Genomic DNA, 15,686 nt, shown 5'->3' on the forward strand with positions numbered 1-15,686 from the left:
TGAGTCGAGCTGAGCCACTGGAGGCATACATACCAGCTGCTGTCAGGTGCCACAACCAGCCGCCGCGTGCTGTCACAACCAGCAACTATGTGCTGTCCACCCCTGTGTGCTGACACAACCAGCCGCCGCGTGCTGTCACAACCAGCAACTATGTGCTATTAGCCACTGTGTGCTGTCAGCAACTATGTGCTGTTAGCTAGAGGTGGCAAAAGATGAAAATTTAAGGAACCAGACTCGAACCAGACCCGACTGGACATTTCTGGAACCAGTTGGACCCGGTCTAAGTTGGAATCGGAACCATTTGGACCCGTTCCCCAAAAGTCAATTAATACAAATTACTTGTAGGTATCATTAGTTGCATCATGTAAAACAGCCTTTTGCCCACTGGGAATACTCATGAGCTACTGTGTGTAAAGGAACATTCACTCTATTCACTTCATATTTTGCAAAAATGTGTAGTGTGCAAGATGTCTAGTTTATGGTAGGACCCAGTTGGACCCGTCAGAAAATTTCCAGGAACCGGTCTGGACCCATATGGGTCCAGACTGGTTCTCTGGACCGGGTCCTCGGGTCCACATTTTGCCACCTCTACTGTTAGCTACTGTGTGCTGTCAGCCCCTGTGTGCAGACACAACAGCCACTGTGTGCTGTCACAGCTGTGTGCTGTCACAACCAGTCACTGTGTGTCATCACAATTGTGCGCTGTCACAAATGTGTGCTGTCACAAGTGTGTGCTATTATAATTATGTGCTGTCAAAACCAGCCACTGTGTCCTGCCAGCCATGAGCATAAGAATGGAAGACTCTCATTCTTGGTATCCCTAGTCAACCTTTATCTCTGTTGAAATGCTATGAAATTTCAGTAGTTATTTGAAAACGTCAATGAAACTGCTAGCTGGTCAGTGGCTAGAGACCATTCGTAGCAGGCTGAGTCTTTGATCACTCAAGTTATGTGGTATATGATCCAGCTGGGCCGGCTGAATCTCGTCCTCTGCCACGCCAATCATGCGAGACATACGAATTGAGCCCTGCTCTGCCGATCTCGTGCCTTTGGGGCTCCCCAGCCAATCTTTGAGATTTCACGAACGTTCGAACGTCCCTTAGGCTAGCGTGGGTGTAATCATGTGTAAAATTAGCCAGATCCGATTAAGTGAGCGAGGCCTAATGCAGTCTCAAGTCAAGTTCCTTATAAATTGCCAGTGCCTGGGTATCACAAGCTGTGGTGATAAAAGAAAACAGCGAAGCTTGATGTGCCCGCGGAACGTTTATTAGATATGTTTTTTTTTTCATTTCCACCATGTTCAATAATAGTGTTCAGGGAAAACGGCGTCACGGACGGCTCTGAGAGTCTCATATTTTCATTAAGGTCTGTATCCTACTATGACAAAATAAATCAACCGAAAGCAATGTCCAGTGCTATGACGCACGCATAGAAGTCAGACTGTCGGAGGTGATGAGAGCGCCGCCGCCAACATTATGGACAACGAGCCTTAGCAATTTTATATGCAGCCGAACTCCCTTCCCTGGCTAATACATGTGCAAGCAAAATGTTTTGTTCAACTTTTCTGAATGAGCTCATACCTATTAGATCGATAAAGCAATAATTATCTTGCGTGCCGAGTTCCCAGACCCAAATGAATTTAGGTACAATACCTTAGTAACGGACGAATTTGGTATTCATCTGTCTTCATGAATTTATTTAAACAAATGTAGATCAATGACAGGAGCTCCACCATCGTGGGTCGGATACGGGGTGTCCAGACCCCCTAATAATTGCACTTCCGTGATGCAGCTTTATGTATAAGGGTGCGCATTTTTTGGTTGGACCCCATCTCACCATCGGAAACCGTGACTGAGGCCCTGGTCAATGATTTAGCAAATTTTCCTTCAACTTCAAGCTACAGCATTTGAGATAGTTCCTGCAACATTTACCTACATTTAGATTTTAGGTTAGGTTCTATAGGTGGCTCCAATAATGAAACATAAATCACCCTATCTAGCGAGCTCCGTTTTCCGGCTAACATTCTGCGTGATTTATGTATGAAGTGTCGGCAGACGTGTAACCCAGCTCCTCCCTCTCCCCCGGCGGCAGGTGACGATCACGGTAAACCTGCTGTCCGGGTGTCGGCCAACGGAGCCGCCCCCGCCCCCGCCCGCGCCCGCCGGCGGCGCCGACCCGCCTGGCGACCTCCAGGACGTATATGAGGTCACGGTGAGCCGGTGGGCGGCGCGGTTCGCGCGCGTGTTCCAGCCGCCGCCGGCGCTGGCGGCCGCCCTCCGCGGCCAGAGAGCGCACCTGGAGCCCGCAGACCTCGGCTCGCTGTCGGTAACGGCCTCGGGTGGTATCGTATACGTCTGGCGGCCGGAGCGGCTGGCGCGGGCCGAATCGCCGCTGGTTCTCCGACTGGTGGCGTTATCAGCGCCCCCGGGCGTCGATACGGACCTGACGTCATCCAACAACACCGACCGCAACATCACGCTGCTGTCAGAGGAGGGAGACTTCTCCTCGCCGAGCACAACGGAGGGGAGTGCAACCGAACCGAGCACGGTGCCATCGGCAGACCCCGGGGCCGCTCCAGCCGAGGGAGCCGCCAGAGTGAACGTCACGATCCGCGTGTGGCTGGCCGAGAACGGCTCCTGTTCAGCGGAGGCCGTGGACAGCGGCTCACGGACGGCACCGGACGACCCGGAGCCAATGTGCGCGCGCAGCTCCCGGCTCGAGGACTGCGAGACCATGTGTGGTGCCGGCGCCAACGGCACGTGCACGTGGCGCCCGCCCGAGGCCAACAAGACGCTGACGCACGAGTACGGCACGTGCAGCTCCGACCTGGCCACGTGTCCGGACGGCACGTGTGACCCACTGGAGCAGCTCTCGGGCCGGATCTGCCCGCAGGACTGCGCCGGTAAGTGGACTCATCAGCCGGGATTGGGGAGGGTGGGGTGGGAACTGGGAGGATTGGAAAAGAGCACATAGCTAGGTTGATAGGGGAAGGTGGGGTAAGACGGCCCAGCGGGGCAAGACGGACCACCAGCCCTCCCGGCTGAACTGCTGCTGGTATCTACTGCTTTATGCACTCACTATGTTTGTTTTCCTTCGTAACAATGGCCACATTGAGCTCATGCTGCTAGGATGCATAGTAGAGCACTTCATGGGCCGGATAAATCCGTTATCCACGGATAAATCCGCGGACCGGATAGGATTGGATTCTAAATTTGTTAAAAAAGAACGGATATGGGCGGGCCGGATTTGGGAATTTAAGGTTGAACCCGGATCAAAACGGATCAAAATTTTAACATTCAACATTGAAGTTAAAAATTAACCTACACTCAAAACTTTTTTACTACCTCCTGGAGAGTTCATTTTCATCAAACCCGCAAGAAAATAGTATATTGAAAGGGTAACTCGCTGCTACCATTATGTGCATAGTAACGGTACGTGGTTAATATTAACTTATTCGCCAGCGAAGAGCATTATTACCATGTAAATATCAATATTACTCTCGCGATCCAGAACATCACGAAAACTCTTTCCTCCTGGGTATCGTGACTCGGGTACAGATAGTCGTTTCATGCGTGGATCTTGTTTACCCTCGTGAAGATGATATTTGAAATGGAAACAATCAGCCAATCAGAAACGAGATCGGCCGTTTGCGGTTTGAAGGCCGCGCGCATCTGTCAGTTTTCGGCCGTTGGTCTCCGAGAGCGGATGTGAGCAGTGTCGGTGCCGCGCGGCGTGGCCGTTGGTGATTGTGCTTGTGTGTTGTTCATCGCCTATAGAGCCTCTGTGGACATTTTATTGTAAGTACCGATGTGCTAGAGCATTGCGTGCCGTTGAGTGGTGCTAATTTGACCTGGTTAACAGGACCCCGTGCACGGCCACGTGGCCTAGTGTTGTGAGTACGTACATTAATTTTGTTGTGATGCTACAAGTTTATGCATTTTGTTGGTGACTTTGAAAAAGCCTTGCACTGTGGTGATCCAGTCTCATTATCTCACGCAGACGGGCGACCACCCAGGAACGCCGTCGCTCACTTCAAATATTGTGCGCTCTGCCTAATCCAATATGAGGGCGCTGAATGTCTTGTATTCATATTCAAATTGCATTCAAGTTGTATCATGGTGTTTATTTACCGCTTGTGCATTGCTGAACGCTTTGTATAAATTTGTATGAATAAGTGAAGAGTCTCACAATGTTCATGGTTGGTGTGCCCCTCGTATTGTTTGTACGGAAGCCAAATATACCTACATTGTTGCTCTTGAAACATTTTTTTTTTTTTAGTTGGTGAGCTCCGGTTACCAGAAGCTTCGTGAAGCTTCTGAAGGAAGCGTCTGTGGGTCTGTTACCATCCTCTGGGGGTTTACACTAAAGGAAAGAGTAAACATTACCATGTGACAAAGGGTAGGCCATAAGAATATACTCTCTGTAGGAGGGTAAAGCACAGAGTAGATGATGCGTTACTCCCTAAAAAAGGGTTCCGTTAAAGATTTACCCTTTCAAAGAGTGTAACCCAAAAAATGTTACACTCTAGACAAGAGTAAATCAAAAGAGTTTACCATTCAGAAGATGGTAAAAAATGTCTGTGTGTCATGTTACCCCTCCCTGGCGAGTTTACTCTTCATGAAAGAGTAAAATTTACCATCTGGAAGGTGGTAAAAAACGTCTGTGTGTCAAGCTACCATACTATGGCGGGTTTACCCTTCAGGAAATGGTAAAAAAGTTTTCAGTGTAATGTGTTAAGCGGCAGGATGATACCTAGTTTACCAATGTGGTGATTTTCATGTGGTTTTAGGTTTATAAGCATGGTTTTTGGAACCATGATGGTCTGTGAGATGTATGGCTGTCTGGTCCCTTAGATTGAATTTGTTAGTCCAGTTTTGGGTGAAACCAGTTATTGGTGAAACGGATTATTACGGATATTTTTTGGAAGTTTGGCTGCAATACGGGCCATGGGTGGGCCGGATTCTGATATTCAAAGAAAGGCGGATAATGGGCGGATCTGGATATGACTTGCCGGATATGGGCCGGGCCGGATCCTAAAAAGCCTATCCGTGAAGTGCTCTAATGCATAGCTTTTGAGTTATTGAGGAAAATGTTGTTTTTCGTCAAACCGATCTAATATAAGAGGTCTACGGGTGATTCAATTACGGCGCCTTTATGGCATGATTAGTTTCTATTTTGCACTTAACTGTGAAGAACGAAGTTATAAACTTAGTTATAGTCACACTTTAGGAAAGGCAAGGTTTTGCAATGTTGGGCTATTTGACATATACGTCATGATAATGACAGAATTCAGATTTGGGGCAAGACGGACCACTGTGTTCCATCTTACCCTGTGGTGGTCCATTTTACCCTGCATATGGAAAGTTCTTTCCCAAAACATTGACACAAGCTTAAGTAAGCAAATTTTTCAGGAAGGAGTCTTTGTTGCATGTGAGCCATGCATGCAAGTGTTCAGTTAGCATGCATTCATGCCAAACGACAATCAACACACATGTTCCCAGCTTTTAGCTGCACTTCCATCACACATGAGTAAAGAATAAAGGCTCATTTTGTTATTTTACCATTCTGCTTACTTTTTCTTACAAGAGTACAGAGCAGAAGTGTAACACACATGAACGGATAGCAGGCACTGCTGGGTGGTCCGTCTTACCCCACGTTTTTTCTTGTCTGAGTTTTTGACATGTCCCTCTTTAAGAGCATCCACCACCTAGATGTCTTTAATTTGAAATTTAGTCTTTACACATATATCAACAGAGGAACTAGGAAGGATTGAGCAGTCCGAAGACTATAAATAATATGAATTACGAGAGCAGTGTAGCAAGATATGCGGCCTCAAACCTTAGCTGGTCCGTCTTACCCCACCTTCCCCTACATTCGGCAGTGTTGTTAGCAATTCGACAACAGAGATGCTGCATGAAGGTATATCTATCGCTCTGTTTTAGGCAAGTTGAACGCTGCTGAACAAATTGGCTAATGGCAAAAACGATGTGGTCTTTTTAGCGGTGTTAGATATATGAAACATGGGGCATCTTACGTCACTGTCTGTCTCACTCTCTCTCTCTCTCTCTCTCTCTCTCTCTCTCTCTCTCTCTCTCTCTCTCTCTCTCTCTCTCTCTCTCTCTCTCTCTCCCTCTCTCTCTCTCTCTCTCTCTCTCTCCCTCTCCCCCCTCCCTCTGCAGAGTACAGCTCGGCGGGCCTGTACCTGCAGCCGGGGCCGGCGGGGCGCGGCGTGGCCTCTGCCCGAGGACTGTGCGTCTGCCACTCGCGGCACCAGTGTGTCTGCGGGCCGGCCGAGCACCTCTACAGCGTGTGGAACGAGACGGCGCCCGTCACCACCGACCGGCCCGAGCAACCGCGTGAGTGGGACGGAAACTCGTGAGGTGGGATACCCATGAGTGGCAGTTACGGTTACTTGTGATTCATGTACCTACTCCCACGATCGGCACTCCCCTACAATCTTTTCGCACACTCCCCACTCCGGCCCTACACGCCGTTCCGTCTTCATGCTCCCCGCTCCAGCGTTCACATGTCTGTTCCGTCTGTCGTCACGACGTCCCTGTCGCTCGAGTCGCTCTACATAATCCCATGCTTCTGTCGTTCAGGTCCGGTGTTTCTCTGTCGTTCCAGTCCTCTGTCCTTCCAGCCTCAGCTGTCCCTGTCGTTACCGCGTTCCTGTCGTTCCGACTTCCGGCTACGCCTTTGAGCCGTGCTGTGTTTCTCTGTCGTTCCAGTTGTGTGTTTCTGTCGTTGTGTTCCTGTCGTTACAGTCTGTCTCTGTCGTTCCGGTTGTGTGTAGTTCTGTCGTGTTCCTGTCGTTACAGTATGTCTCTGTCGTTTTGTGTGTAGTTCTGTCGTTGTGTTCCTGTCGTTACAGTCTGTCTCTGTCGTTCCAGTTGTGTATAGTTCTGTCGTTGTGTTCCTGTCGTTACAGGCTGTCTCTGTCGTTCCAGTTGTGTATAGTTCTGTCGTTGTGTTCCTGTCGTTACAGTCTGTCTCTGTCGTTCCAGCGGCGTCTCCCTCGGAGCCCTCCTGCGGCGCCAGTTGCATCGTCGGCATCACCCTGGGCCTGGTGCTGCTCCTCACTATGCTGTTCCTCGCCTTCATGGTCTACGACGCCAGGTGAGAGGTCTCTGAGGCAGTATTCACCACGGGCCGCAAAATCCCAGTCCAGCCCAGCCCAGGCCCATGGGTTCACAGCCCGGCCCAGCCCGAGCCCATACATGGTAAAAGCATCAAAGCCCAGCCCGGCCCAGCCCGTCAAAAATAAATGGATTAAAAATTACTGACACTACACAGATATCCAAAGGTAGCAAAGAAACAATCTTTTGCGAGCAGCATGCACAATACACATTTCATGCGTACTTTATATCCTCGTTTTTGAGTCTTGCACAGTAATAAGCTATGTATAGTTTTTGTCTCAGTTGCGAACCCCTGACTCCACTTTACAGTTCAAGTTCTTGGCCCAGCCCATCCACAGCCCATCGATCCTTCATATATGAGGGCCCAGCCCAGCCCGTAGCCCAGCCCAGCCCATGGCCCATTGGGCTGGCCCGGCCCATGGCGAACACTGCTTTGAGGCTCTATTCTACGATGCCAGGTGAGCGGTCTCCGAGGATCTACGACGCCAGGTAAGACGCTCTGAGAGTCTACGATGGTGCGAGGTGGCAGGACCCCCCACGGTCTACATATATTCTGACGACGTAAAGTGATGAAGAGGTTCTCTCATGTATTGGTCCATGACGCAAAGCCAGGTCACCCATTGAAGCTGCATGCCGAACTCTTCCTACTAGACATAAATAATATGCAGTTAGTTAGTACCTGTAATTTACTGATTGTTGTGACAGTACAACGAGGGACCGTGACCTCAGTTGACCTTTGCTCTAATTTATCCAACCAGCTGTGACCCCGGCTGACCACTAAGGTGTCTGTGCCGTGATGGTGAAATGTTCTCCTTTTCCCCATCATCAGGTGTAACAGCCTGAAGAAGCTTCAGAAGGACCCGTTCGAGGGTGGCATTTCGCTGTCACACATCAACACCAACCCCGGGGGCGACCTGATGACCTCAGGGGGGTTCTCCAGCACCGCACACCTCCTGGAGGCCCTGCCGGTGAGTCATTGTCAGAGACTGTACCGTGAGCCGCTGCCAGAGACTGTACCGACCTGATGACCTCCGGCGGGTTCTCCAGCACCGCACACCTGCTGGAGGCACTGCCGGTGAGTCGCTGCCAGAGACTGTACCGTGAGCCGCTGCCAGAGACTGTACCGACCTGGGCCTCGTTTCACAAAGCGATTCCGTAACTTACGCCGTTTTTTGGTCTTGTATTGCAAGTGCATGTGAAGCGATGGCGATAGTTTGAATCGTTGAATTTATTTATCTTGCAAGGAAGAACAGAAGGCAGAAGGAGAAATGAATTTATCGCTTCACATGCGCTTGTAATACAAGCCCAAAAATTGACGTAAGTTACGGACTCGCTTTATGAAACGAGGCCCTGATGACCTCGGGGGGGGGGGGGGGGGTTCTCCAGTACCGCACATCTCCTGGAGACACTGCCGGTGAGTCGCTGCCAGAGACTGTACCAGTCAGTCACTGGTAGAGCCACTGTACCGTGAGTCACTGCTAGAGGCTGCACATTCTATTTGTGTGTTCTTGCCAGGACTACAACTGTCCGCTGTTCTCTTGAGTGCTCTTCAGAACCGTTCTAATCCCTCCATCTGTTTTGTCGCGGTCTGTACCAGCCTTTCCAGATATTATAGGGTCGCATTTCCTATTCCGGCCATAAAACGTCACTGAAGGCTATCCAGAGACCTGCGATTATTACCGCAATTGATATGAGCCCTTTTAGGAGCAGCTGATTGCCGAAGAATCTAGTTTAGTTTTACGCACGGCTGAATACCGCATAGTTATTCTTATGAAAATGTGTAACCTTATCCTGCAAGCAATCAATATTTAGAAAAGCTCAAAATGGATTTTCTCCACAAAGTTCTTTAGTTCGCTGTAGCTTTCCGATATCTATTAACGTACATATCTTCTTCACCAATCGTATCCTACAATCTATTCGATCGCATCAACTCGTTTACAAAAGCAGACTAAAAGACTTTCGGACGGCGCCAGATAATGGATTGGGATTGTATTAGCCATTTTCACGACGGCCATCTGGTACACATTTGGTGCACATCTGGTGCAGATCAGGCGCAGATTTGGTCAAATCAGGTTCAGTGTGTCTCTTAGTAGCTATCAGCTAGGGTTGCACTAATTGCTTATATGCCTGCTTTGTCATATTATCAGAGAGTATCATCGATTAAAACTCTAAAATAAACTCATAAAATAAAGAAATTTGCTGTAAAAGAGATTAGGTGCAGATTTGGTCAAATTAGGTGCACTCGCCGGAAAGCCCGTCGTGAAAACGGCTATTACCTCATTCATTCATTCATTTCCTTCGCCCAATACTAAGTGATTAATGTAAGAATTACGTACCTACATACTAGTGAACAAAGGTACTGGTGAGAAATTACGTGCCAGATAATTCGCCATTTGTCTCAATTGTGCACGTGGATGGTCACGCTATATTGGCGGGAGGCCATTGGTAGCCGAATAGATGGCCGACCTATCCAATACATCTGGCATGAACCAGCTGCATTTTGGAGACTGTACGAGCCACCTGACCGAGACTGTACAGCCAGAGACACATGCCTCCCAGGTTCGTGTAGTCCATCCGTCTTCAATAGATCAGCTCTGCACCTACCTTCTCCCCCTACCACCCTATTAAAAGATGGACCAACTGCTAAACAAGTCGTGATCGGCAACACGGCTATAGGAGCTCCTCTGCATGGGTTACCGTGCTGACTTATTGAAAGATGTGGCGAGATGAGGGCGTAAATGGGATTCTGGAATATCAGCTGGTGATGACCAGGGCTGGCATAGGACCGCGGAGAGGCGGGACGCAAATGTCACGCCGGACATGCCGTGTCAAAGGTCAGGTCAGTCGGGGTGGCCGTCCATTTTGGTCAGCCGTTCGTTCCAGCCTGTCCTAGATTACATGGCACCGGCACACCGCCGCTGGACGGACGGACGGACGAGATTCCCGCTGACGTGATGAGCGTGCGCTGTGTCACTGACTCGTGTGTGTCCTGCAATGGTGCGATTTTGAACATCCACTTATCGGTACCCATTCTGTGTGCACACACAGTGGGTTCCGCTGAGTTTTGGAGGCTATAATCTGTGTTCTTCTTTGTGAAATTAAACTGAAAGGCTGAAAAGGTATTACGTCGATATCATGGATGCTTTCTTTTTTCTTTTCTTTTTCTTTTTCTAAGCCGCCACCCATGATCAGGTGACCAGGAGTAATGATATTCTAATGATATTCGTGTGGTAACGAAAAGTTTAAGGCTGTTGAAGTGCCGTTCACTTTTTTAGCCATCTTGCAGGTAATTTTATACTACTCCTGGTTATCTGCTGGTGCATTTGAAGGCTCTTGGAATAGGGGCCCAATTTCAAAAAGTGAAAATGCTCTAATTTGGCAATTTTTAAGAAGAGGCTGGATAGTCATATTCTCTATTCAAAAAGCGGTTTTAGTTATCGACATGTAAGCTGGTCTTTAGACATTTGATTGGCGTATTGTGCCAAATATTCCGAGAAATTGCATTGCACAAAGACTAACTACACGCATCTGCCGTGGAAGCCGGTGGTTTCTCGGAGGCGCGTGTCCTCCAAACTACGACTTAAGCGGCATTCGTCGCTGACGAACTGCTTTCATTAGCTTTGATTTGCATCGGCGGACACATTTCATCTTTGAAGAATACTAGGAAGATGGAAGCATCAGTCGGACGACTTCTGACAGCACTGGCTGGCGGTGTCTCGCGCCTCCTCGATAAGCGTGACGATGACATTTACGGTCCCTGTCTCTCTCATTTCACCCCCCCCCCCCTCCACCCCCGCCCCCCCCCCCGGTCGGTCGGTCGGTCGCGGTGGGCGTGTTACGACGGTGACGATGGCGCTCGGGCTGCCTGGCGTCGATCCCGGCCCCAAATGGAGTTAGCTCCCGACAGGCAGCCGCGGCCGGTGTCGGTCTGTTACTGCGGCCTGCCCGGTCTGTTGTTTGGCCTGCTATTCTGTCCTCCGGGTCTGTTACATTTGTCCGGGATATCGTCTTCCATGGCTGATAGTCTCTGCTTGGATGCTCAAGTTATTTCATTCGCGGCTCGAATCTATTGCTTTAGTATCAACTAGATCATAGCCGTTTTCACGACGGGCTGGCTTGCGAATTCACATAGGTATACCAAATCTGCACCAACTCTCTATTACAACAAAAATCTTCATATCATATATTTATTTCAATCTTTTAATATAAAATGTCTGCTAATTTTAAAAAAATGAGACCAACAAGTATCTGTGCAACCCAAACTGACAGATTCTAAGAAACACACTGAACCTGGTTTGACCAAATCTCCACCAAATCTGAACCCAATATGCACCAAACGTGTACCAGGTGGCCGTCGTGAAAACGGCTAATGACTGTCTCTTGGCGCAGTGTAGATATAGATGCAGAAAGTACGAAACGCGCTATTGGGATTTTGGTTAGATATAAATGTCGAGTACCATCGGTAGTGGGTGTGCTTTACTCCCCTTCTTTTTAGGTAGTGACAGTAGAGTGCCCTGCATCATTTAAAAGTCTCTTTTTTGACATGGCGCTATTTGATGTGTCGATATCTTCCTCCCCCCCCCCACGTTTTCAGTAGCAGCCGTGTTTTTTTTAGGAAAAACACTTATCTCAGATGCTGAAGATTTGTTATGCCGTCTATGAACGATGAGGTCTGCAGCACATTCAGTTTTCTACTCCCCTCTAGCTCTAGAAAGGCCCGCTTTGGGAAATCATCGAGCCCTTCTGCCACCGTAAATATTCACCAAGCTCCATGTTTGTGCCACATCCAACTCTCTGGAAACTGAATAAAGCTGAACAACGGACAACCAAATTCGTTGAACAGTCATATGAATGAGACAGCTCTGAAAGATGTCTGGGATCGTTGCTGTTCAGGAGTCCATGTGAACGTCACTGCAGCTTCTAATTTTATCTGATTTTATCAACTGTTCTCGAAACGCAAAGTTCCGTGACTAGTAGTCTCCAAAAGTCCAGACTCCAGACTGTGCGCGGATTTCGATGTCCTGCGGCGTCCGCGCCTCCCCGGCCTCCCTGCTGGCTCGGCTGCCTGCAGGGTAGACTGTGCCGCGGGACAGGCCAGCCGCCGGGTCTGCCTGCCTCCCAGGCGGCCGCTGCGCAGCCAGCCTGGGTATCGCCGAGTCGGAGCGGGCCGCAGCGGGAGCAAATATCGCCTACTGTGATCGATGGCGAGCCGTAATGTGAAAACAGAACTAGATGAACGAATGGAGCCGTCAGCGGCCGGCGCTGGCGGCGCGCTCATTTGTCGGTGGCTTTGCCGGGCAAGTGGGGAAGCTGTGCTCCGACTTCCCAGGGATGACTGATGCCGATGTTGGTGATTGATACCTTGGGCCAGAGTCGTCTAAAAGAAAAAAGAAAGAAAAGAAGACGAGGGAGAAAAATAAGAGTGAGAAAAAGGGACAGAACGAGAGAGAGATAAGCAGGGAAAGGGAAAGCTAATGATAATGTAGCGAAAAATCAAAACATATCAGGCAGACAAGTACCTAGAGGAACATAGAGAAACTTAGAAAGGTGGCAAGATCTGCGGCTGGCTGGTGCCGTCTCTGTAGCCGTTTATGCCACTACCACCGCCGCCGTGGCCGCGAACGGCGATGATGGTCGGACCGAGAAGGTCACTGGATAATCGGCGGTAGGAAACGGCAATCATCTGATATATCTGTCAGAGCGCCGTACCGCCGGCGGCGGCCCGGACTGTCACCGGCGTGGCTGCGCCGACCCGAGGGAGGGGGAGGAGTTCATCTGTCACATGGGCTTCCATTTTTGTCCGCCTTGATCGCTAAATACGGTCGGCCTTACCCAATGGAATAGGGCAACATTTTAATATGGATTGGACGTGCCGTGATTTTTCTCTCCTTTTTCCCCGTCTTTTCTTTCTCTTCTTTCTTGTCTCTGCTCCTCCTTTATTTTTCCCCATTTTCTTTCTCTTCTGCCTTGGGTCTGCTTCTCTTTTTTCTGCTTTTTGCCTTCCATTTTTCTTTTACCCGTGAGTGTCTGTTTGGTTGTCGGTCCCTCGATTGTGACCGCCCATTCTGTTCAGACGGTGTTGACGCTGCAAACGTTGGCGCCAGTCGGCCACTCGCGTGTTGTGTGCACAGCCAGCGCGGCGCCAATCTGCCTCTGTGTCCCCGGGCGCGGACAGAGGGCAGCGACACTGGATCACACGGCACACGGTACGGGACACCCACTCCCAGGCACTGAGACTCACAATCACCGGTTGTGTCTGTAGTCAACGCCGTTTCACCAAATCAGAGTTGCATTGCTCCTGATTGCTAAAATCCATTGGGTAGGTTCTGCGTGACAGATCATAACCTTTCAATTCTAAAAGTCCTGTGTTTATGAATCCCTTTTGGGATTGTTGGTGTTTCCTCGGACCAATGATCCGGCATTTCCCATGGGGCTCGCCCGCCGAACTGTTAGTCGCCGCCGATTCCCCGTCACTGTTTGGTTAGCGTGTTTAATCACCCAGACAGACCCAGAGCTGCGGCCTGTTGCGGGCGCCTAGTCAGACAGGGGGACGCTCACCGCTGTATTTTGACCCACGAATCGACCCGCGCCGGCACGCTTCTACCCTTCGGCTAACTACACTGTCGACGACCGGGAGCTTTCCGCGGCGGCCCGGCTGAGCTGGCTAGGAGTCCTCCAATCAACGTTATGGAACCGTCACAGACAGACGCAATGATCCGACTTGTGGTCTCAGCTGCTTATCGTCATTTATTCAGCAGTCAGACCGGAATCAGAAAACGCGGCTGTTTAGTCGGATGTAGTCTCTGTCAGCGTTTCACGCGAAATGTTGACGTGCTAAGTAGGCTTTACGAGGTGATTATGATGGACATTATGAAGACTCCTAGAGCTGATTTGGCTTCACGGTGAGTGGTAATTCCAGATTTTCATAGCATTACAGCCTCAAAGTGCTTTTATGCTTCTTATCTGCATTACTGTTGTCTGGCATGAAAACCGTGCACAGTGCACACGCTGCGGTGGAGCCATTCATTCCATCGCTGTGTTTCGAGGATGCTTTCCTGCGGCATGAGTAGAAGTTTCGTGGCAGTGGCACCTACCATTTACACCGTCATCGATAAAGTATTCAGTCCCAGCGTGTTTGGGCAGCCTATGTGCAGTAGCGTTTCATAATGCAGAAAACAAATACCGCAAGGCCTGCCATTCACAAAATTGTTAAACAGCCCACAGACAAGACGGAGCCATGTGTGGCATTTCTCACCGTGGGTTTGTGTGTTTGTATTTCTAACTTTAAACAGAGATCTCGAAATAAGTATTGTAATTGCCCTTTCAAGCGGAACAATCGCCACGCACTTTCAGAATGTGGATCGCTCATGATTGTTCAATACAATACAATACAATACAACGGTTATGAAAGCATTTTAAAACATATCACCCTTTGCGTTACATAAAAGCTGAACGCCATGTTTAAATGTATTTTGTATCTTGAAAGACAAACGAGGAAATGACATGCTGCAACTAATCAAAATGTGATTATTATTGCAAAGGTCGCTAACCAAGTCATTTGCTTTGGCCATCAAGGATATAAAAAGGTTAACTACCTCAGTTGCGAGAATGCTTTCACTCGACGACCTTGGTCAGAAAGTCCAGCGCTGGTCAGGGCCACTAAACATCCATTAACATAACGATCGCTGGAGAGATATCATTCAGACAGAACGGCCACGATGACCTTATACTGCTCCATTATTATTCATTGCTCTAATGTGAATCGGCTCCTGGCAGCATTCAGAGCAGGCTGGGCCGAACATCGGCTGGCTTTACAGGCAACAGTCTTATTGAACGATATTCCTTTGCATTCGACGCTGGGCTGCTAAACTCAGTATGTGATCTCCAGGAAAAGGTGCGAGGCTCCGATAGACATCATGGCGCATTATGTCACCTTTTCGGTCGCCTCAAGATAGAGCTATGTCTTCCCATTTCAGGGATGAACCGACTCTTTTTGGGACGTTTGTCTAAACTTGAAACGCCGTAGCAGGCAGTGAACATATTGTTTGCCCCAAACTGGGTGGCCTAACTGTAAACGTGAGTGTTATTTTCTTCTTCCCTCTCTATCGTTACCTTTATTCATTATGCTAAATCTGTCGTCTGTCAGCTACACCCTCATCCCCTCTTCTATCCCTCCCCCTCTCCTTCTGGATAATCGGCGGTGATAAGGTCAATCCCCCGGGACGCCCCCCTCCCAGTTCCGGGTAGGGGGGGGGGGGTCAAATCGGACTGACACTTTTGACCGGGCACGGCCTAACCTGATTTCGGACGCTACAACGGAGGCGATGGAAACAGATTACAGCCGAATGTGGAACGCGCTGCTGGGAGCTTACCTTCACTGTGACCTGTCCGTCTCCCCGGTGACGGAATGACTGCACGACCTTTTGTCTGACAGGATTAATCACGCTCTGTTGATAACGGAATTAGGGATTGTTTTATACCCAAAGAAACAACTATGTCTTTGTCCATCTCATTTTCTCCTCATTTCACTAGCATTTGTCGATGCCG

The 15,686-nt window shown here is 49.3% G+C and overlaps 1 protein-coding gene across 1 annotated transcript in view; it reads left to right on the forward strand.

The window, feature by feature from the left end:
• Positions 1-15,686, forward strand: part of LOC122388437 — a 99,932-nt gene that overhangs the window by 46,463 nt on the left and 37,783 nt on the right. The window contains exons 9-12 of the mRNA XM_043379504.1: positions 2,092-2,902; positions 6,180-6,356; positions 7,008-7,119; positions 7,969-8,107. Coding sequence (XP_043235439.1) covers positions 2,092-2,902; positions 6,180-6,356; positions 7,008-7,119; positions 7,969-8,107 — 1,239 coding nt within the window. The remainder of the gene's footprint in view (positions 1-2,091; positions 2,903-6,179; positions 6,357-7,007; positions 7,120-7,968; positions 8,108-15,686) is intronic.

Source organism: Amphibalanus amphitrite, unplaced genomic scaffold, assembly GCF_019059575.1.
Source record: "Amphibalanus amphitrite isolate SeventyFive unplaced genomic scaffold, NRLGWU_Aamphi_draft 000322F_arrow, whole genome shotgun sequence".
NCBI lineage: Eukaryota > Metazoa > Arthropoda > Thecostraca > Balanomorpha > Balanidae > Amphibalanus > Amphibalanus amphitrite.